The sequence below is a fragment of the Heterodontus francisci genome, chromosome 2 (assembly GCF_036365525.1).
Source record: "Heterodontus francisci isolate sHetFra1 chromosome 2, sHetFra1.hap1, whole genome shotgun sequence".
Lineage (NCBI taxonomy): Eukaryota > Metazoa > Chordata > Chondrichthyes > Heterodontiformes > Heterodontidae > Heterodontus > Heterodontus francisci.
In genome coordinates, this window is record NC_090372.1 from 132,807,881 (window position 1) to 132,830,360 (window position 22,480).

Sequence of the window (22,480 nt, forward strand, 5' to 3'; positions counted from 1 at the left end):
CAGGTGTGGCCTCACCAATGCCCTGTATAATTGCAGCAAGACATCCCTGCTCCCGTACTCGAATCCTCTTGTTATAAAGGCCAACATACCATTTGCCTTTTTTACCACCTGTTGCACCTGCATGCTTACCTTCAGCGACTGGTGTACAACACCATCCAGGTTAGGTTGCATATTCCCCACTCGGTTTATAGCCGTTCAGATAATAATCTGCCTTCCTGTTTTTGTTACCAAAGTGGATAACCTTACACTTATCCACATTATACTGCATCGGCCATGCATTTGCCCACTCACTCAACTTGTCCAAATCACCCGAGGCCTCTCTGCATCCTCCTCACAACTCACCCTCCCGTGTTATTCAGATTTATTAATTGAATTTAAATTCCACCAGCTGCCATGGTGGGATTTTAACTCTCGTCTCTGGAGCATTAGTCTAGGCCTCTGGATTATAAATCCAGTAACATTACCACTACGCTACCATCCTGCTATTGTATACATGCATACAATGAAAGCCATGCTGCCACATGGAATGCGTTAGAGCAGACCAACACCACTTGCTGAAACAACACTTCTGCTGCCTGGACTGCTCTGAAGGAGCCCTTAAGTACTTAGCAGATTGGGCACCAAGATTCATGGTGGTCTGCGGTATGCTGTACAACCTCATCATGTGGGCATGACCCTTTCTACCAGCTAAAGCACAGGCAGCTGAGGAGCAGGAAGAGGAAGGTGAAGGGAGGAAGTAACCTGGACAGCCCCTTTCTGGCCGGGCGGTCAGTGAGCAACTCACACAACTGTGATACCAGTGGACGCAACCCCAATTCTCCACTCACCAATAGTCCCACACCTTACCTTCCCTCTGTCACTAACCATCACAGTGTCTGCTTGGCCACAATGAAAAAAATAAACTAAATTTATAAATCAAATCATGTTATATTGTGCATTCCCTTACTGCTGGTCTTTCATGCGTCTGTCCTAGTGCTCCTATGTGGTGCCAACCCAGTGGCTTCAGCATGGCTAGTGAAAAGCTGCTGACTTTCAGTGCAGGAGATTGCAGATTGCCTTCGAGAGTGTTCTTGAGCAGCTCTGGGCTTGCACCACCTTGGCATGGGTAGCAGCAATCTGGGCTCCCTGGCTGACAGGCAACAGCAAAGGCACTGGGCAGAGTGGCAATGGTATGAGTATGAATGCTGAGATAGGACAACAGGTTCGTGCTCCATGGAGCCACTGCCACTCCCCTGGAGTGTCACTGCAGTTGGCCGACAGATTGCTGGGTTGTTGAGACACCCGGCAAGCCCCTTTGAACAGTAGTATCTGCAGTCATGGTGGCAGCAGTCTCAGCTTGCACATCGGCTTTATGGCAGGCTTGCTAATGGACCGAGCAGTTCATTGTGCATACCCATCAACCTCCTTCTGTCACCTGCCACATGGAAATGCTCACTTGGGTCCTCTGCAGCAGAATTTGTGTGTGATGCCTGGGAAGCTTGCATCTGCACTATCCTTGCTCCCTGCCTAGGTGCAGGCCATTTGCACCCAGTGGCTTAGCAAGTGTGCATTCCGTCTCTTAAGTTATCCTCTAATTACACACAGTGTCATATCTAAGCTGGTGGCTGTGCTTGAGCGATCGAGTGACAGTGTTTCTTTACCATCGCTGTCTTCTTGTCCTTCCACCTTTGCCTGGCCAGATTGCAGCTCTTGGATATATGAAAGGAGAAAGGCACAATGGTAGGGTTGTGGTGAGAGGAGGAAGGGAAAGTAAGCAATGCATGCTTACACCATCTGCAACTTCTAAACCAGGAGAGATTGCAGGATGAGGAGGATGTGGGCAGTGTGGAGGAGCGTTAGATATGAGGAGATGGTCATTTTCTATAGTTTCAGCCTGGCCGCTGGCCACAGCCATGGCCACTCCAGTGATGTCAAGCACCATCTGCTCATTGAGGGCAAGGAAATGCAGCCCTGTGTGAGGGTGAGGTGAAACAATGAATGTGAAGTATGAGTCCTGATTGATCGAGACTGTTGGTGGATGAGTAACAGAGGGGTGTGGTGCATTAAGTAGTGTCTGGGGCTGCTGGCGCTCTAGGTGGGGTATGGTACTTGATGCATTCACTGACACTGACCACTCGTGTGAGGTCATTGACCTTTGTACGACACTGCACCCAGGTCCTCAGGACTTGAATCCTGGCATTGACCGGCATGGCTATCTGGTCCCACTGCCTTCGGACCGTTTTCCTGGAGGGCTGCCTAGTTCCCTGTGGACAAAGTACATCTCTTCTTCTCTGCCCCTCCTTGACCAAGGTTTCCAGTGCTCTTGCATGTGGGTGCCATTCTTCTGTCTTTCTCAGCTCAGCATCTATTATAGAATGGCCTCTAGCACCTGCTCGAGTCACAATGCACACCCCTTTAAGTGGTGCAGGTTGGTTTTAACTGTTGCTAGCCTCTCGCAATTTTGAGTCCTCTGCTGAGGCGTGCAGCTAGTCAACAGCATCATTAGTGCTGGCTGCATGCTGTCATCATGTTAATTAGCAGGCAGCATGAAATTGATGTGTTGCCTGTATCGGAAACAACCAAATTTAGCCCCTTACATTTATAAAACACAAAATATTGTTACAAATGAGCAAGGGAGAACCAAGCTGTATGATTTTATTAAACACCGTTTACAAAATGTAATTTAATAAGCAGTGAAGTAGCAAGTGGACTAGCTTAATTTAGATGAAAGAAACAGAAAATTTTAAGAAGGATATGGTGATCGCATCATTGAGCAGTTACAGTAACAGTAACAAAGGAGTACCTTGAGGAGTCGAAAGGCTGTCATCCAACATGTCCTGCTCTGCTCATCATCTGCACATAATAATCGAAGGTCCCTTGTTTCATTCCTCATTTTTATGGGCTGCAATGGACAAGGAAAACTGCAGTCACATATACTATTACTTCTTACAGAATGCAAAAAATTTCATTTTAATACATTCATGCTGTGAATAAGCGTCCATCAACTTTCACTGCTCAAATCAAATTATAAACTAACTGAATCTCTTCTAAAAAAAAAAAATGATGTGAACCTGACAGCTGTGCACAGAACTGGAAGTATCTACTAAACAGAATGGCAACAGGAATTTGGTGCAGAGGAGAAAGGAACTCCTAAGTGCTTTAAACCAAGGGGCAACAGTAAATATATAAATATTCAAAGTAATGTAGATCCAAAGGAATTTTAGGCAAAATGAGACCCGCTGCCTGCAATTCCTGTGCCACGTGGAAACTTCAAGATGCTTCATGTGTCCCGAATAGCCATGTGTGCAGGAAGTGCCTCCAGGTTCTTGAACTTGAAGTCAGGATTTCTGAGCTGGACGAGCGGTTGGAGTCACTGCAGGGCATACGGAAGGCTGAGAATTTCCAGAAGTGCACGTTCCAGGAGGTATCACCTTGCAGCTACAGAGGGTCCATGAGAATACTAAGTGGGTGTCGATCTGACAGGATAGGAAGAGGCAGGCAGTGCAGGAATCCTCTGGGAGTGTGGCACTCTCAAACCAGTTTTCAGTGCCAACATTGGTGAGAGTGACAGAGGGCAGTCAATGGGGCAAATGACTGCACAGTTGGTCACAGAAAAGTGTAGAAATGGAGTGGTCATAGAGGATTCGACAGTCAGGAGGGTTGACAGCAACCGTCGATTTGAATCCCACAGGCTTTACCGTCTCCCTGGACCATTTTGTGCATTTAAGGGTGGGGGGGGGGGGGGAAAAGAGAAGGGGAACAGACAGAAGTCATGGTCCATGTGAGTACCAATGACACATGAAAGGACTGAGGTCCTGCAGTTAAAGTTTAAGGAGCGAGGGAGGAAGATAAAAAGCAGGAACTCAAAAAGTAGTCATCTCTGGATTAATCACAGTGCAATGTGCTAGTGAGTAAAGGAATGGTAGGTTAAGACAGGTTAATGTGTGGCAGGAGGAAGGGCTTCAGACTCCTGAGGCATTGCAACCTGTTCAAGTTGGACGTGTTGCATCCTAACAGAGCTGGGCCCAATGTCCTCGTTAGAAGGTAAACTAGTACCATGTAGGAGAGTTTAAAGGAATATGGCAGGTAGCTGGGGCATCAGGATGACAAATTAGAGAGCAGAGACAAGGTGCAGAGGACTGGGAAAGGCAAATAGCACTAGAGTAGAGTTCAGAAATAGAAGGCATCAGACAAGGGAAAATTGCAAAGCAGTCAAAGATTGGTTTGGAGTTAATGCACATAAATGCACAGAACATGGTAGATAAGGTCCAGTAGTGGTAGTCACAAGTCACTACATGTGATTATTATATAGTAATAACAAGAGAAACCTGGCTCAAAGAGGAGAAAAATTGGGAATTTAATACTCCTGGCTACAAGGTTTTCAAGAAAGATAGGGAACAATAATAAAGAGCTGGGGATGGCAGTTCTGATCAAAGGATTATAACACTGGAGTGGACAATGTAGTAGAGAGGCTAAAGACTGTCAATTTCGTTAGAGTAAAGAATAAAAGAGGAGTTATTGTGATACTAGGTGCATACTATAGGCCACCAAATAGTAGGACAGTGATGAGAGAAATTTTGCAGGAAAATTACAGAAACATGAACTAGGAACATAGGAGCAGGAATAAGCCATTCAGCCCATCGAGCCTGCTCTGCCATTCAATATAATCATGGCTGATCATCCACTTCAATGACATTTTCCCACACTATCCCCATATCCCTTATTGTCCTTGGTATTTAGAAATCTGTCAATCTCTGCTTTAAACCTACTCAATGACTAAGCATCCACAGTCCTCTGCGGTAGAGAATTCTAAAGATTCACAACCCTCTGAGTAAAGAAATTTCTCCTCATCTTGTTCCTAAGTGGCTTCCCCCTTATTTCAAAATTGTTTCCCCTGGTGCTAGACTACCCAGCCAGGGGAAACATCTTACCTGCATCTACCCTGACAATCCCTTTAAGTATTTTGTAGGTTTCACTGAGATCACCTCTCATTCTGCGAAACTCTGGAGAATACAGGCCTAGTTTCCCCAATTTCTTTTCAAAGAACAGTCCCCCCATCTGGAAACAAGTCTGGTGAACCTTTGTTGCACTCTCTCTATGGCAATAATATCCTTCCTAAGGTAAGGCAACAAAAACTGCACACAGTACTCCGGATGTGGTCTCACCAAGGTGCTAGACAATTGAAGCAAGACTTTGCTACTCCTGTACTTAAATCCTCTTGCGATAAAGGCCAACATACCACTAGCCTTCCTAATTGCTTGCTGCACCTGCACGTTAGCTTTCAGTGACTTTCTGACGAGGACACCAGGTCCCTTTATACATCGATGCTTTCTAATCTCTTAGCATTTAAGAAATACTTTGCACATCTATTCCTCCTACCAAAGTGGATAACCTCACATTTTTCCACTTTATATTCAATCTGCTATGTTCTTGCCCACTCACTAAGTCTGTCTAAATCCCCTTGAATCCACTTTGCATCTTCCTCACAACATACATTCCTAGTTTTGCGTCATCCGCGAACTTGGAACCATTACATTTGGTCCCCACATCCAAATCACTGATATCTATTGTGAACAGATGGGGCCCAAGCACTGATCCCTGCAGTACCCCACTAGTCACAGCCTGCCAATTCAAGAATGACCCATTTATTCCTACTCTGTTTTCTGCCTGTTAGCCCATCCTTAATTCATGCCAGTATATTTCCTCCTATCCCATGTGCTTTAATTTTGCTAACCAACCTCCTGTGGGGACTTTATCAAAAGCCTTCTGAAAATCCAAGTATACTATGTCCATTGACTCCTCTTTATCAAGTCTGTTAGTAACATCTTCAAAAAACTCCAACAGATTCGTCAAGCATGATTTCCCATTCATAAATCCATGTTGACTATGCCCAATCAGATAATTATCCAAGTGTCCATTTATCACATCCTATAGAATAGATTCTAACATTTTCCCTACTACTAATGTAAGGCCATAAGTCTGTAGTTCCCTGTTTTCTCTCTGCCTCCCTTCTTAAATATCTTCCAATCTGCAGGAACCATTCCACAATCTATAGAATTTGGAAGATAATCACCAATGCATCCACTATCTCCACAGCTACCTCTTTCAACACTCTGGGATGTAGAATATCAGGTCCCGGGGACTTATTCAGCCCCATTAATTTCTCCAATACAACCTTCTTACTAATACGAATTTCCTTCAATTCCTCATTCTTCCTAGTCCCTTGGATCTCTAATTCTGAGAGATTTCTTGCATCTTCCTCAGTGAAGACAGAACAAAGTAATCATTTAGCTTCTCTGCCATTTCTCTATTCCCCATTATAAATTCTCCTGATTCCGTCTGTAGTGGAACCACATTTGTCTTAGCCAAACGTTTCTTTTTTATGTATCTATTTTTTATGTTTTTTTGCTAGTTTACATTCACATTCTATTCTCGCTTTATCAGTTTCTTGGTCCTCCTTTGCTGTATTCTAAAATCCTCCCAATTCTCAGGTTTACTACTATTTCTGGCAACTCTATAGGCCTTTTCTTTTAATCTTATACAATCCTTAACTTCCTTTGTTAACCACGGTTGACTGACTTTTCTTTTTGGGTTCTTGTGCCTTGAAGGAATATGTAATTGCTATAAACTATGTAATAATAGTTTAAAGACTATCCATTGCCTATGTAATGTCATACCTTTTAATGTGTTTTCCCAATCCACCTCAGCCAATTTTCCCCTCATACCGTCATAATTTCCTTTGTTCAAATTTAATACTCTGGCTTCAGATTGAACTACCTCCCTTTCAAACATAATGTAAAATTCTATCACATTATGATCACTCATCCCTAAAGGTTGTTCTACAAGATTAATTAGCCCTTTCTCATGACATAATACTTGATCTAAAGTAGTCTGTTTTCTAGTCAGTTCCTCAATATACTGCTCTAGAAAACTATCCCTAACACACTCCAGAGACTCATCCTCCACAGCATTAGTGCTCATTAGATTTACCCAGTCTATATGCAGATTGAATTCACCAATGATTACTGTATTACCCAACTACTGGAGTAGTCATAGTGGGGAACTTCAGTCATCCTAATATGGACTGGAATAATAACATTGCGAGCAGCAAAGAGGGAGGAATTCTTGAAATGTGTACAAGAGAACTTTAAAAAAAAATCAGTCTAGTTCCAGCCTAACAAAGAAGGAAATAGTGCTGGATTGAGTTCTAGGAAATGAGTCGGGGCAAGAAGAGCATGTTTCAGTGGGAGTATATTTGAGGAACAGTGATCATATCATCCAGTTTAAAATAGTTATGGAAAAGAACACTGTAAAATCAAGCATCAAAATACTTAACTGGAGGAGGGCTAACTTCACTGGGTTGAAAAGGTATCTGGTCCAGATGCACTGGAATCAAAAACTGGTAGGCAAAACAACAAACAATGGGAGGCCTTCAAAGAGAATCCAAAGCCAGAGTTCCCTGGATGATTAAATTTGTTTACACAGGGCCAAGTGGCGCTATGTAGACTACATCAATTCCCCAGGTGCAGACAGCGCCACAAACTGCCACCTGAGTGGCCCATGTGGGTTTCTTCCAAGATATCAATAAGGAACACCGTGCAGGCTAAACAGGTGGTAGTCAGCAGCACTGTCTGCCCTTGGGGCATAGTCTATGTGCAAATGAACTTATCCCCCATTGAGGTTAAAATGAAACTCAAAAAAAGGAGGCTTATGGGCAATGACAAGGTACCTAATAGAGTGGAGAACCATGCTGAACACAGAAAGTACAGAAGAGATGCTAAAAAAGGGAATAAGAGGGGTGAATAGATATGTGGCTAAAAGGGAATTGGATAACTATCTTAAGAGAAAAGACTTGCAGGGCTACAGGGAAAAGGCAGGGGAATGGGACTAGCTGAGCTGCTCTCGCAGAGAACCTGCGCAAACACGACAGGCCGAAAATGACTTCCTTCTATGCTCTATGATTCCATAATATAAAAGGGAACCCAAAAGGTTTTTTTTAAATAAACAAGTAAACAGTAAAGCAAGTCAAAAGATAGGGTGGGGTCGATTAGAGACCACTAAGGAAACTAAATCCCGGTCCAGTTGGGATACAACCTAAGTTACTGAGGGAAGTTTAGAGTGGAAATTGAAGAGGCTCTGGCCACATTCCTCCTTGGATATGGATGTGCTGCCAGAGGGCTGGAGGATTGCAAATATTAACCCCTGCGGAGAGGAATACGTCCTACAACTACAGGCGAGTCAACCCAATGTAAGCAGTTGAGAGACTTTTAGAGACAATAACACAGGACAAAATTAATTGGCATTTGAAAAAGTATGGTCTAACAAATGAAAGTCAGAGATTTGTTAAATGCAGATTTTGACAAAAGTAACACAGAGGGTTGCTGAGGGTACTGGAGTTGATATTGCTTGGACTTGCAAAAAACATTTTAACAAAGCACCACATAATAGACTTGTTAGCAAGCTTAAAGGCCATGGCATTAATGGGATAGTGGCAGCATGGATACAAAATTGGCTAAGGGACAAAAAGCAGAGAGTAGTGGTCAACAGTTATTTTTCAGATTGAAGAGAAGTATCCAGTAACGTTCAGTATAAAGATCACTGCTCCTAATGTATTAATTACCTGTACTTGAGTAGACAGGGCATAATTTCAAAGTTTGCAGTTGATATGAAACATGGAAATGTACTCAATGACAAAGAGGACAGTATGAGTCTTCAGGAAGGCTCAAGACAGACTGGTAAAATGGCAGACACATGGCAGATAAAATTTAACAGAGAAGTGAAACATTTTGGTAGGAAGAATGAGTAGAAGCAATATGAACTAAATGGTATAATATTAAAAGCGGTGCAGGAACAGAGACCTGGGGAACATGTACACAAACTTTTGAAGGTGGCAGGACAGGTCAAAAAAGCATGTGGAATTCTTAGCTTTATTAATAAAGTAGATTTGATAGAAATGTTGAGAACATAAGAAATAGGAGCACAAGTCGATCAGATGGCCCCTCGAGCCTGCTTCCTCTTTCAATACGCTCATGGCTGGTCTTCTGCCACAACTCCACTCCCCCGCCCACTCCCCATATTATTTGATTCCGAGAGAGCAATAAATCTAGATGCCTGGAATATACTCAACAATGGAGCATCCACAAACCTCTTGTGTAGAGAACTCCAAAGATTCACAACGCTGAGTGAAGAAATTTCTCATCTCGGTCCTAAATGCTCGACCCCTTATTTTGAGACTGTGCCCATGTTCTAGATTCTCCAGCCAGAAGAAACAAACCCTTCAGAATCTCCTATGTTTCAATGAGATCACCTCTCATTCTTCCAAACTCCAGAGCATATAGGCCCAGTTTACTCAGCTTCTCATTATAGGTCAACCCTCTCATCCTAGGAACCAATCTGGCGAACCTTCGCTGTACCACTTCCAATGCAAGTATATCCTTCCTTATATATGGAGACCAAAACTGCACACAATATCCCAGGTGTGGTCTCACCAAAGTCCTATAAATTGTACAAAGACTTTATTATTCTTGTACTCCAATCCCCTTGTAATAAAGGCCAACATGTAATGTGCCTTCCTAATTGCTTGCTGTACCTACATGATAACTTTGTGTTCCTTGTATGAGTACACCCAAGTTTCTCTGAACATCAAATATATGAAAGTTCCACGCCTGTTAAAAAGTTTTCTGCTTTTCTAGTCTTGCTATCAAGGTAAATTAACCTCACATTTCCCCACATTATACTCCATCTGCCACCTTACTGCCAACTCACTTAATCTGTCTATATCGCTTTGCGTCCTCCTCACAGCTTACATTCCCACTTATCAGTGTACTGTCAGCAAACTTGGATATGATACACTGTCTCTTCGTCTAAGTTATTAATACAGATTGACACTCCACGTCACAGCCGGCCAACTTGAAAATGTCCTATTTATTCCTACGCACTGTCTCCTGTCTGTTAATCAATTCTCCACCCAAACTAATATATTACTCCATACTCCAAGAGGCCGTATCTTGCATATTAACCTTTTCTGTGGTACCTTATGCAATGCCTTTTGGAAATCAGAGTATACTTCATCATCTAACTCCCCTTTATATAACCTACTAGTTCCATCTTCAAAAAACTCAAATTTGTCAAACACTATTTCCCTTTCGTAAAACTATGTTGACCCTGTGTGATTATACTATGATTTTTTTGAAAGTCCATTGTTAAGACTTCCTTTATAATAGATTCCAGCATTTTCACTATGACTGATATCAGGCTAATTGGCCCATAGTTCAGTTTTCTTTTTCCCTTTCTTGAATAGCAGTATAACATGCTAACTTCCAATCTGCTGGGACTATTCTAAAATCTAAGAAATTTTGGAAAATCATAACCAGTGCATTCAATCTCTCTGCAGCTACCTCTTTTAGAACCCAAGGATATAGGCCATCTGGTCCTGGAGATGTGTCAACCTTTCGTCCCTTAAGTTTCTCCACTACTTTTTCCTCTGCTGATATCAATTATTTTAAGTTCCACTCTTATTAGTTCCTTGGTTACTCTTTATTTCTGGTATGTAATTTGTGTCTTATACTGTGAAGATAGACTCAAACTATTTATTCAACATCTCTGCCATTTCTTCATTCCCCATGATAATTTCTCCTGTTTCTGCCTCTAAAGGACCAACATTCTCTTTGGCTACACTCCTTTTTATATACTTGTAATTGTAAGAGATTTTACATTCCTGGCCAGTTTATTCACATATTTTCCCCTTTTTATCAACCTTTTAATCTGGTTTCTAAAATTCTCCCAATCCTCAGGGTTACTACTATTCATTGGAACATAGGCTTCTTTTTAATTTAATCCTTTACTTAACTTTTCTAGTAAATCATGGATGGATCTTCCTCGCTGGATTTATTTTTTAATGAAATACATTTCTGTTGCAGATTTTGAATAATCTCTTCAAATATTTCCCACCATTTATTTACCACCATAACCTTTAGCCTATTTACCTAATCAATTGCAGCCAACTCTCTCCTCATACCTATGAAATTGGGTTGCTTTAAGTTTAAGATTCTTGTTCAGGATCACGTCATGTATGATTTTGATACAGTAAATGAGAAGAAACGGTTTCCAGTGGCAGAAATGTCAGTAACCAGAGGGCACAGACTTAAGGTGGTTGGCCGAAGATCCAGAGACGACATGAGGAAACTTTGTTTTCAAAAAGCACAGCGAAATGTTGTGATCTGGAAGGTGCTGCCAGAAGGGTGGAAGCACATTGAATACTAACAAACAGTCAAATGAGAACAGGATAAATATTTGGAGAAAAAAATTTACAGGGCTTTTTATGGGGAAAAAGCAGGGCAAGTAGGATTAATTGGATACTTCTACCAAAGAGTCAGCACAGGCATGAATTGCCTCCTTCAGTGCCGTATCATTCTATGACTCTGAAGTACTTCAGTCAAAATGAAGAATTTATACTTCCAAATAAAATGCAATCTTCCAAAGTGTTTCAAACAATTAATTATTCAAAAGTATTGACTGATTTAGTCAAACATGGCAGCTATTGTGGCTTCCAGCAATTTTCACTAGCTGAAGATGGCTCGCCCTATCAAGACAACTCCCAGTTTCTTGTAAATATTACCATAGGATTTTTAATGTCCATTAAAACTGTTGGAACAGGCAACAAGTTGTATTTATATAGCACCTTCACCATTTTAAAATATCCCAAGGCACTTCACAGGAGCATTATAAAGTAACATTTTACACCAAACCACATAAGGCAATACGAGGGCAGATGGCCAAAAGCTTGGTTGAAGAAGTAGGTTTTAAGGAGCATCTTAAAGAAGGAAAGAGAGGCAGCGAGGACGACAGGTTGAGGGAGGGAATCCCAGAGCTTATGGCTTAGGCAATTCCTCACACTTGTTGGAGGTGAGGATGGAGGAGACAGAGGAAAGGGATTGAAGAAGACAGTTTGCAGTAGAGAAAAGAAGCCTGGGGTTACCTTGGTATCCCAGGTAATTTTAGCAATGAGAGCAGGACGCAGGAGTGTTTCACCTGGTCCAGCCAGATCTGGCAGCGAATGGCTAAACCAGTTGCATTAGATTTGCAAAAATTATTCATTCCATAGCTGTTTTCACCAAAGCAGGCCAAAAAATGCTTTCAGAATACTTCATGTGGCATGGACAATTAAACGAATATTTGATCGAATGTAATAGTGAAACATTTCATCATATGCTCAATATGGAATTCTGAAGTCATGGGAAATGTACAGAATAGAGAAGTAATTCACTAAATTTCATTTTTATTGTAGAAATTCAGTTCTGCACGGAGGAAAAATTAGATATTTATACATAATTCAAAAATCGCAGGTTTATATGTGAAACAAAACACAATGAAGTATTTTCTCAAATAATCTAGTTAGAAAAAGTACCTTAAGACAAAAACCATAGTCAGTTGGTGCACTGTATGTCTTTTTGCCAGCTACTAAAGCAAATACATTATTATCTTCAATGTCAGCTAACAGCTGCAGATGTCTTGGTTCCTATGCAAATGACAAGATGAAAAACATTTAGCATTTGTGAAATAGTTGTCATAATTAATACAAACTTTATTTTTTATTCATTCATTGGATGTGGGCACTGGCAAGGCCAGCATTTATTGTCCATCTCAAATTGCCCTCGAGAAGGTGGTAGCGAGCCATTTTCTTGAACCGTTGCAGTCTGTATGATATAGGTAGACCCTTGTGCCGTTAAGGAGGGAGTTCCAGGATTCTGACCCAGCAGCAGTGAAGGGAAGGCGATATTGTTCCAAATCAGGCTGGTGTGTGACTTGGAGGAGAACTTGCAGGTGGCGGTGTTCCCATGTGTCTCTTCACCTTGTCCTTCTAGGTGGTAGAGGTCACAGGTTTGGAAGGTGCTGTAGAAGGAGCATTGGCAAGTTGCTGTAGTGCATCTTGTAGATGGAAGAGACTGCTATGACTGTGCACCAATGGTGGATAGAGTTCAATCAGACAGGCTGCTTTGTCCTGGATGGTGCTGTGCTCTGTGAGTGTTGCAGGAGCTACACTCATCCAGGCAAGTGGAGAGTATTCCAACACACTCCTGACTTGTAGATGGTGAACAAGCTTGGGGAGTCAGGAGGTTAGTTACTCGCCACAGTATTCCCAGCCTCCGACTTGCTCTTGTAGGCACAGTATTTATATGGCTGGCCCAGTTAAGGTCAATGGTAATTCTTCGGATGTTGATGCTGGGGGATTCAACAATGGTAATGCCTTTGAACGTCAAGAGGGGATGCTTAGATTCTCTCTTCTTGGAGATGGTTGTTTCCTGGCATTTGTGTGGCACAAATGTTACTTGCCACTTATCAGCCCAAGCCTGAATTGTTGGCAACGTCTTGCTGCATGCAGGAACGGACTGCTTCAGTTTTTTAAAAAAAGAGTTGCTAATGGTCCTGGACCCTTTGCATTCATCAGCGAGCATTCCCGCTTCTAACATTATGTTGGACGGAAAGTCATTGAAGAAGCAACTAAAGGTGGTTGGGCCTAGGACACTACCCTGAGGAACTCCCGCAGCAATATCCCGGACTAAGGTGCTAGGTATGAATCCAACCAGCAGAGAGTCCTGTTTCCCCCCCAACCAAACTATTCCAATTGACTTCAATTTTGCTTGGGCTCCTTGATGCCACACTTGGTCAAATGCTGCCTTGATGTCAAGGGCAGTCACTCTCATCTCACCTCTGGAAGAGAGCTCATCTGTCCACGTTTGGACCATGGCTGTAATGAGGTCTGGAGCGGAGTTGCCTTGGCAGAATCCAAACAGAGCATCGATGAGAAGGCTGTTGCTGACTAAGTGCCGCTTAATCGTGCTGTCAGCGACACCTTCCATCAACTTGCTGATGGTTGAGAATAGACTGATGAGGCGGTAATTGGCTGGATTGAATTTGTCCTACTTTTTGTGAACAGGACATACTGGGTAATTTTCCATATTGTTGGGTAGATGCCAGTGTTGTAGCTGTACTGGAGCAGCTTGGCTAGGGGCATGGCTAGGTCTGGAGCACAAGTCTTCAGTATTACAGCAGGGATGTTGTCAGGGCCTATAGCCTTTGCTTGAGAAAGTGACGAACAAAACACACTTTTAAACTTCATGCAATTGTGCAACAAAACCATCAGTTTTCCGACTTGAGCATTCAATTGCCAATGAAGTGATTAATGTTTACAGCAAGCAAATTCTTTCAAGTTGTACAATGGAAGTATTTAACAGTGATTAAATTATTAGATCCACTAGCAAGCAGTATGGTATCCAACATAGGAATTACACCTCAGACCTAAATTTAATATTTTCTCAAACTAAATTTTTAGAATACAAAAAAGTTTTCCATCATAACTATTTTTTTTTTTATAAAGAGTACACTTTTGATTGTTGGTATTAAACTGTCAAAAGTTCTGAAACTGAGTTTAATGTTTGTCACGGGAAAAGGCAGTATTTCTGTTCTCTTCAAACCTTTATGTTGTTGGCACAGACCTTGCATTTCTGAAAATATAAAAAAGTAATCCTCATTCCTAAAACAACAAGTGTCCTACTTTGAACCTTACCCTCCTTTTATCCCATCCCTCTCCTGAAGGTGGTGCTGGAAATCCTTTGGTACCAAACAATGATTTACATATGTGAGGCTTAACAATGATGGTCAGAAAGTGATTCAACTAAGAGACTTCACGGGAAATCGGACTCTGGCATCAACGCATGTTCATTTCCAGAAGGAAGTCACCAACACTGCTGTCCTTTCACTTTATAAGGTCCTTTTTGGCAAACACCTTGTTGCCTTTTCAATTTTGACTGATGAATACATTATTTTGACATTCATTTCTGTGCAAGTTATCGAGAGGTGAAGCCCAAGTACTGAATGTTTATAACATTTGAACTGAATGCTACAGAAACGATAATAAATCAACTTCTTTGAAAACTACACAAGGCATAATGTTTCCCCAATTTTACTGAAAACTCTGGAAATGAGCACATGTCACTGATCACATGGCAATTTTCAAAAAGAGCAGGGAGTTCTGAGTGTCCTCCTTCAACTACTAACAGGAAAAATTCTTGTCAGTTTGTTGTTTATGAGACCTTGCTGTATATAGATTGGGTGCCCCATTGCCTATATAATAGCAGTGACTATAGTGTCAAAAGCGATTAATTGGTTGAGATGTACACAGGGACCTCCTGAGGAAGTAATAAAGCATAATAAAAATGCAAGTTCTTTCTTGCTTTATGGATGGGGTTTTGATTGATATCTTCTAACCACGTGGTAAGCCACCACATAGTTAGTACAGACCAGTCAGAAAGCAAGTAGGAAATCCAGCGCAGACACTAATGTTATAGTAATGCAAAATGCCACAGCTTAATGCACGCTAAATTCCAGTTTTAACAGCACTCCTTCTGATAAAATTGACTTCTCCAAGCAAAGTCAATGAAGGCCAATGAGATTAAGTGACATGGAGCCCATATACAGGTCACTGAAACAACAAGCACTAGTTCTCTATGCAATGCATACACCAAAGGTTTCCACTGATCATATAGCCCAGTACCATCAAGAGAAACTGCAGATTTTTAACCAGAGACATAGGAATGCAGCTGTCACCTTATTGGCCAGTACAATCCAATATTTTACCATGTGGTGTATTTAACCATTGAATCATCTGGTGAGTTCAAGCCTTTAGGAAAAAAGTTTAGGGCACAATTTTGATCGAATATACAATTTCCAGAATCAATTTAAATGTGCCCATGTTATGTACCTCAAAACTGAACAGATCTGTAACCTCTCGGTTTCCCCTTACTCCTACAGTCCACAGGCTCCTAGAACTAAAATCTTGCATCATATTGCAACAGCTTTCATATTTGGCTTATCAGATGTCATGGAAGCACACAAGGAGGCCATCTGGCCCATGAAGTATGTGGTGGCTCTTTCATTCACTGTCCTATTCATTTCAACCTTGGTACTATCCTCCACTCTGAGCCTTGGGCTCTCGGTGACAAAAAAATCACTAGAAGTAACCCGCATGCTCAAAACCTTTCTCAATTTCAAACACTAAAAACTGTTGCTTACCTTTGAAGTTCCTTTTGAGGAAAAGTAAAATCCTGATCTTCGCAAAAATACATACAGTTTCTTCCAGGACTTTCGTCCCACTTCCCTTACATGCAAGGATCCTTGAATTTCTGGGCAACTGCTAGAGTTCAAGAAGTTCTGTAACAAGATCAAAATATAAGTTGTCTTTTTCCAGAATGAACGGTCAGAGTCCAAGCAACAGAAACTTACCATCACTATACAACTGTTGAAGACTGGTGGAAAGTCTTGACCTGAGGCATCAGTAACCAGCAATAGAGTTTGTGGACAGCAAACGTATACCACATGCGAGATTTAATAGACCCGTAGATCTCTCATTACATTGCTCACAGTCAATTTTTTTTAATATTACTCTTTCATGGGATGTGGGTGTCACTGGCAAGGCCAGCATTTGTCGTCCATCCCTAATTGCCCTTTACAACTGAATGGCTTGCAAGGCCATTCCAGAGGACAGTTAAGTGTCAGCCACATTGCTGTGGGTCTGGAGTCACATGTAAGGCAGACCAGGTAAGGATGGCAGATTTCCTTCCCTAAAAAACAGTGAACCAGATGGGTTTTTACAATAATCGATGATAGTTTTATGGCATCATCAGATATTTAAGAGCAAGGTTGTCATGCCAGGGAAACTGACCTACATGTATAGAAGCGAGCCTCAAGCATCTGGGAGCACTGGGATACAGCACTGAGATGGAGTTTTACAGTCTAGCTGTATTTTGAGGGCAGCTCCAAGGTCCAGAAGCACACTAGAGTTACAGGACTTTGGGTATAATGGAGGGGAAACTTCAAGGAAGGTCATCCACCTGAAAGGTTAACTCTGCTTCTCTCTTCACAGATGCTGCCAGATATGCTGAGTATTTCCAGCATTTTCTGTTTTTATTTCAGATTTCCAGCATCCACAGCTTTTTTGCTTTGGTGAGGGGTTTTGCAGTAGGGAGAAAGAGACTAGCAGTATTTGGAGCTGCTGGGAACTGGCAGCATTGAGGATTTAACAGCCCTGTAGGGGAGAAGCTGGTCACGGACCACTGTCTCAAGTGGAGTCAGACTGTTCACAACCTCAGTGCTGTATTTGACCCCAAGCTGATCTTCTAATCCATATTCTCTCCATCATAATTACATCCTACTTGCATCGCCAGACCTGACTATTCCAATACAAAAGCAAAATATTACCCTTCTCTTTCCCGATAGCCCTGCAAATTTCCTACTTTTTTCTTCATAAACTTGGGAAGCAATATTAATAAAAGATATCAATAAAGAGCAGGAACTGGGATTAAAAAAGATAAAGAGCTGCCATAGCAACACAAGCAGGCTCAGTGGACGAAATGATCTGTTCTTATATCCCTATATCTGGGAGACTCTACTTCATAGAATAGTTACTGTACAGAAGGGGGCCATTCGGCCAGTCGTGTCTGTGCTGAGGGGATGTGCGAGGCATGTTTTTTTTTTACACAGAGGGTGGTGAGTGCCTGGAACTTGCTGCCAGGGGAGGTGGTGGAAGCAGATACGATAGCGATGTTTAAGAGACATCTTGACAAATATATGAATAGGAAGGGAATAGAGGGATACGGGCCCCGGAAGTGCAGAAGGTGTTAGTTTAGGCAGGCATCAAGATTGGCGCAGGCTTGGAGGGCCGAATGGCCTGTTCCTGTGCTGTTCTTTGTTCGACTCTCTGCAAGAGCAACTCACCTAGTACCACTCCATCATTTCCCTGCAGCCCTGCAAATTTTCTCTTCAAATAATTATCCAATTCCCTTTTGAAAGCCACAATTGAATCTGTCTCCATCACACTCTCATGTAGTGCATTCTAGACTGTAAAAAAGATTTTCCTCATGTTGTCATTGCTTCTTTTGCCAATCATTTTAAATTGGTGTCCTCTGGTTCTTGGTCCTTCTGCCAACAGGAACAGTTTCTCACCATCTATTCTGTCCAAACCCCTCATGATTTTGAACACACCCCTATCAAATCTCCTCTCAACCTTCTCTTCTCTAAGCAGAACAGCCCCAACTTCTTCAACCTATTCACATAACTGAAGTTTCTCATCCCTGGAACCATTCTCATGAATCTTTTCTGCACCCTCTCTGATGCCTTCATATCCTTCCTAAAGCAGTGCCCAAAACTGGGCACAATACTCCAGTTGAGGCTGAACCAGTGTTTTATACAGCTTTATCACAACTTCCGTGCTTTTGTACTCTATGCCCCTATTTATAAAGCCCAGGATCTGTATGCTTTATTAAACTCTTTCTCAACCTGCCGGCCACCTTCAATGATACCTTATATTATCGCTTATTTCTGGACAGGATACTTTTGTCCAAATTGCAGTCCCTCTCACCTCTATCCTCACTCTCGTTATTTCCTTTGTTTTTCTGTATTTTGTGGAGATAATGGATGGCCCTGGTCTGAAATTTGTAATGTTTCTTTTAATTATTTAAAATTAATCTATACATTCTTCCTGCTAAATCTTCACCGTCTTGGAAATCAAGTCTTTGCACAAACTCCTGCTGTATCTCATTGTTTCACAGAGCCCTAAAATTGTGCAATCCTTACCTCCCTCGGTCTTGGCTTCCTCCTAGATTCTTTAGGCATTTAAAACTCATTGTTGTTTTCATCTAATCACTGCCTCCTGATTTACCACAATTTCTTTCAAGCTTACTATATATTGTGATGGACAGGTGGGAGAGGATAGGTATGGCTCTCCTATTTCACCTTTCAACTGAATGCAGAAAGTGTTTTGAGTAGAATTGTGTTTAACCTTTGAATATTTTTAACAGTCAATAGACAACTGATATCTTTCTTTAAACCTACAAGAAAACCTAAGTGTTTATTAACCAAAAACCCGAAAATTTGCAACTTCACCCGCTCACACATGCACACACACAAGAAAAGATAGAAATTTAAAGACAGAATGCATTGAGGTCTGGTATTTCTAAAAAGTGTTCACTGCAAAATTTTATTTTCCTGGGAGGAAAATTTAAACAGGCCTGGCTTTGCTCATCCTGGTTCACTGAAGTCAACCTTGGAAAGTTTCAGATGGACAGATGCTTCGCTGCAGACTTCTTTGGTTAAATCTCAGCAATAGTCAGATGGCGAAAAATCCTCTCAGGTAGCGAGTTTTCAAGGTCACCAACCATCTCTGCCTTGAGATTGTTCTAAAATGGTACTAGGGCAGGGTCTTCTTTTTCTTTGCTGGAATAGATCCCTCTCAGCCTCCTGGCTTCTGGCTTTCTGTTTTAGCAATGTTTTTAATTAAAACTTCCTTATCACGGGCTTGGTTTCTGTCAGGTGACCAAGGTTTCTCTCATTGTGTTTTCACAAATGGCTTGATGGTGTGGCCATTGTTAGACAATGGATCCGGATGTTCCTCATCTCTATGCCATCTTGATATAGTGCTTTTTCACACCTGTTATCCAGAGTTTGAGTCTGGAGACTCTATGTCTGCAAAGTCATTGTTCGTCCAACTGCTTGAAAAAGGTGGCCATTAACATTGAATGGGCTATTACCATTTTTAATCTTCAACACTTGACCAGACCAGAGTTCCGGTTCAGAGTTCCAGCAGTTACCAACCATATTTACAGTACAGGAGAGGTCACCTGACCTCTTACTCCATTTTGTCTTGTAGTAAAAGTGTCCATTTTGGAGTTCAATTCCTCAGTTCATTATTGCTCCTTGCGTGAGTGTGACAATACCTTGCCTTGATTAGCAATTTTAAAAATTCCAGACTCTCAAAAACAATTTGTGCAACATACCCAAAACCTTCTTACCTGCAAGAACTGCGAATGTGGGTTACTTCCATTTAACTCCTGGCAACAGGCCACCATTTGCTCTGGAAAGAAGCTCTGTCCAAACAAACAGTATATTTCAAACGCTGGCCAATAGACATGTTTCATTAAAGGCTCTACATTTTTAATCAAAACTCCTTACCAGTAGTTAGATTTAATTAACAAAAACCTAATAAACTCTAAATCATTTAATTCAGCCGAGGAGGTGGTTGCCTCCCAACTTATCCATTCATCTCAGTAGAACATGTTTAACCAGGGCATGCAGAAAAGATACTGCAAAGAATTAAAAGATCATATCACAAGTAGGTGATTTGACTTCCGTCATTTATCCTTTACAGAGATTAGGATAATGTCAAAGACATGCCATAAACTTGAAACTAGCTACATCTGATTTGATGCTGAAGCTTCAGTATATTTTAGCTAGTGGTGAAAATCAAGCGCTCTTGATTGCTATCCAATAACCTCAGCTGTAAAGTACATTTGCATGGATTGGTTGAAAAATTCCTAACATGTTACAAGAAAACAGCGACTTCAACTGCAGGATCTTTCATAATAGCTTTTCTAAAACCCAATTCTGAAAATTAGATCCAATACTCTATCCTCCATACAATGTCCATTAAGAAAATAAGGCATTGAATAGAATCATAGAATAGCTCCAGCTGGAGTATTGTGTCCAATTCTAGCCGCCACTTTAGCAAGGACAAGAAGAGTTTGGAGAGGGTGCAGAAGAGATGTGCCAGAATGGTACCAGGGATGAGGGATTATAGTTATGTGGATAGAAGGGAGAAGCTGCAGTTGTTCTTTTTTGAGAAGGCGGCTAAGATGGCCTGTAATTACCAAGTTTATCCTCCTCTCTTTTTTGAATAAGGGTGCAACATTTGCAATCCTTCAGTCCTCTGGCATCACCCCTTATCTAAGGAGGACTGGAAGATTACTTCCCTCAGCAACTAGGATGCATCCAAACCAGACCAGGTGACTTATCCGCTTCAACTACTGCCAGACTTTCTAGTTCCTCCTTTTTATCTATTTTTATCTAGTTCAGTTTCCCAACATCATCCTTGTTTACTGTAGCTTTGGCAAAGTCCGCTTCCTTGGTAAACACCTAGGCAAAGTACTCAATTAGTACCTCAACAATACCTCCCCTTCCTCCACCAATAGATCTCTATTTTGGTCCCTAATCGGCCCTACCACTCCTCTGACAACTCGTTTTCTATATGCCTATAGAATACCTTTGGATTCCCTTTTATGTTGGCTGCCATTCTTGTACTGTCTCTTTGCCTCTCTTACTTCCTTTTTCACTTCACCTCTGTACTTTTTATATTTAGCCTGATTCTCCCTTGCATTACCAAGCTGACATCTGTTATATGCCCTTTTTTTTTTAAAGAAAACCTTCATCCTTCTGTCTAACTCCATCACCCAGGAAGCTCAAGCTTTGGTTACCCTTCCTTTTCCTCTTGTGGAAATATACCTGTATGGTACCCGAATCATCTTTTTGAAGGCTGCAAATTATTCCATTACATTTCTGGCTGCCAGTCTTTGACTTCAATTTATGCAGAACACATCTCCACTTAATTTATTGAAATTAGCCATTCTCTGGTTAAGTGTTTAGTCTGGATTGCTCCTCATTTTTCTCTGCAACTCGTATAAACCACATGATAACTACGATCACTATTCCTGAGATGCACACTGTGAAATTCTCCACTTAACCCACTTCATTCTCCAGGACTAGATCCAGGAATGCTCCCACCTCATTGGACATGAAACATACTGATCAAGAAAATTCTCCAGAACACATCTTAGAAATTATTCTCCCCTTCACTTAATACAATCACTGCCCCACTCAATATTCAGGTAAAGTCCCCTATTACCACTACTCTATAGATTTTGCACCTCTCAGTAAGTTACTTACAAATCTGCTCATCTAAAAACATAAGAAAAAGGAGGAGTAGGCCTCTTGGCCCCTCGAGCCTGCTCCGCCATTCAGTAAGATCATGGCTGATCTGATTGTGGCCTTAACTCCACTTTCCTGCCTGCCCCCCATAACCCTTGTAGATCAAAAATCTGTCTAACACAGCCTTGAATATGGCCCAGCCTCCACTGCTCTCTGGGAAAGAGAATTCCGAAGATTAATGACCCGCTGGGAAGAAATTCCTCCTCATCTCAGTCTTAAATGGGAGACCCCTTATTTTGAAACTGTGCCCCCTAGTTCTAGATTCCTCCACAAGGGGAAACATCCTCCCAAGATTTACCTGGTCAAGCCCCCTCAGAATCTTTTGTTTCAACAAGATCACCTCTCATTCTTCTAAACTCCAATGAGTATAGGCCCAAACTTTCCTCATAAGACAATTCCTTCACCCCTAGAATCAATCCAGTGAACCTTCTCTGAGCTGCCTCCAATGAAAGTATATCCCTCTTCAAGTTGAGGCCAACTGTACGCAGTACTCTAGGTGTGGTCTCACTAATGCTCCGTACAGCTGTAGCAAAACCTCCCTACTTTTATAATCCACACCCCTTGCAGTAAAGGTCAACATTCCATTTGCCTTCCTAATTATTTGCTGTACTTGCACGCTAACTTTTTGTGATTCATGCAGGAGGACACCCAGATCCCTCTGTACCGCAGCATTCTGCAGTCTCTTTAT

The 22,480-nt window shown here is 41.7% G+C and overlaps 1 protein-coding gene across 13 annotated transcripts in view; it reads right to left on the minus strand.

Annotated features, from left to right (window-relative positions):
- The window catches only part of grb10b (growth factor receptor-bound protein 10b), a 272,599-nt gene that overhangs the window by 17,267 nt on the left and 232,852 nt on the right, over positions 1–22,480 (minus strand). For all 13 annotated transcript variants that reach the window (XM_068011037.1, XM_068010950.1, XM_068010990.1 and 10 more), the window contains 4 exons: positions 19,824–19,898; positions 16,051–16,188; positions 12,386–12,496; positions 2,783–2,881 (listed from right to left, as the gene is read on the minus strand). In XM_068011037.1, the coding sequence (XP_067867138.1) occupies positions 2,783–2,881; positions 12,386–12,496; positions 16,051–16,188; positions 19,824–19,898 (423 nt within the window). The remainder of the gene's footprint in view (positions 1–2,782; positions 2,882–12,385; positions 12,497–16,050; positions 16,189–19,823; positions 19,899–22,480) is intronic.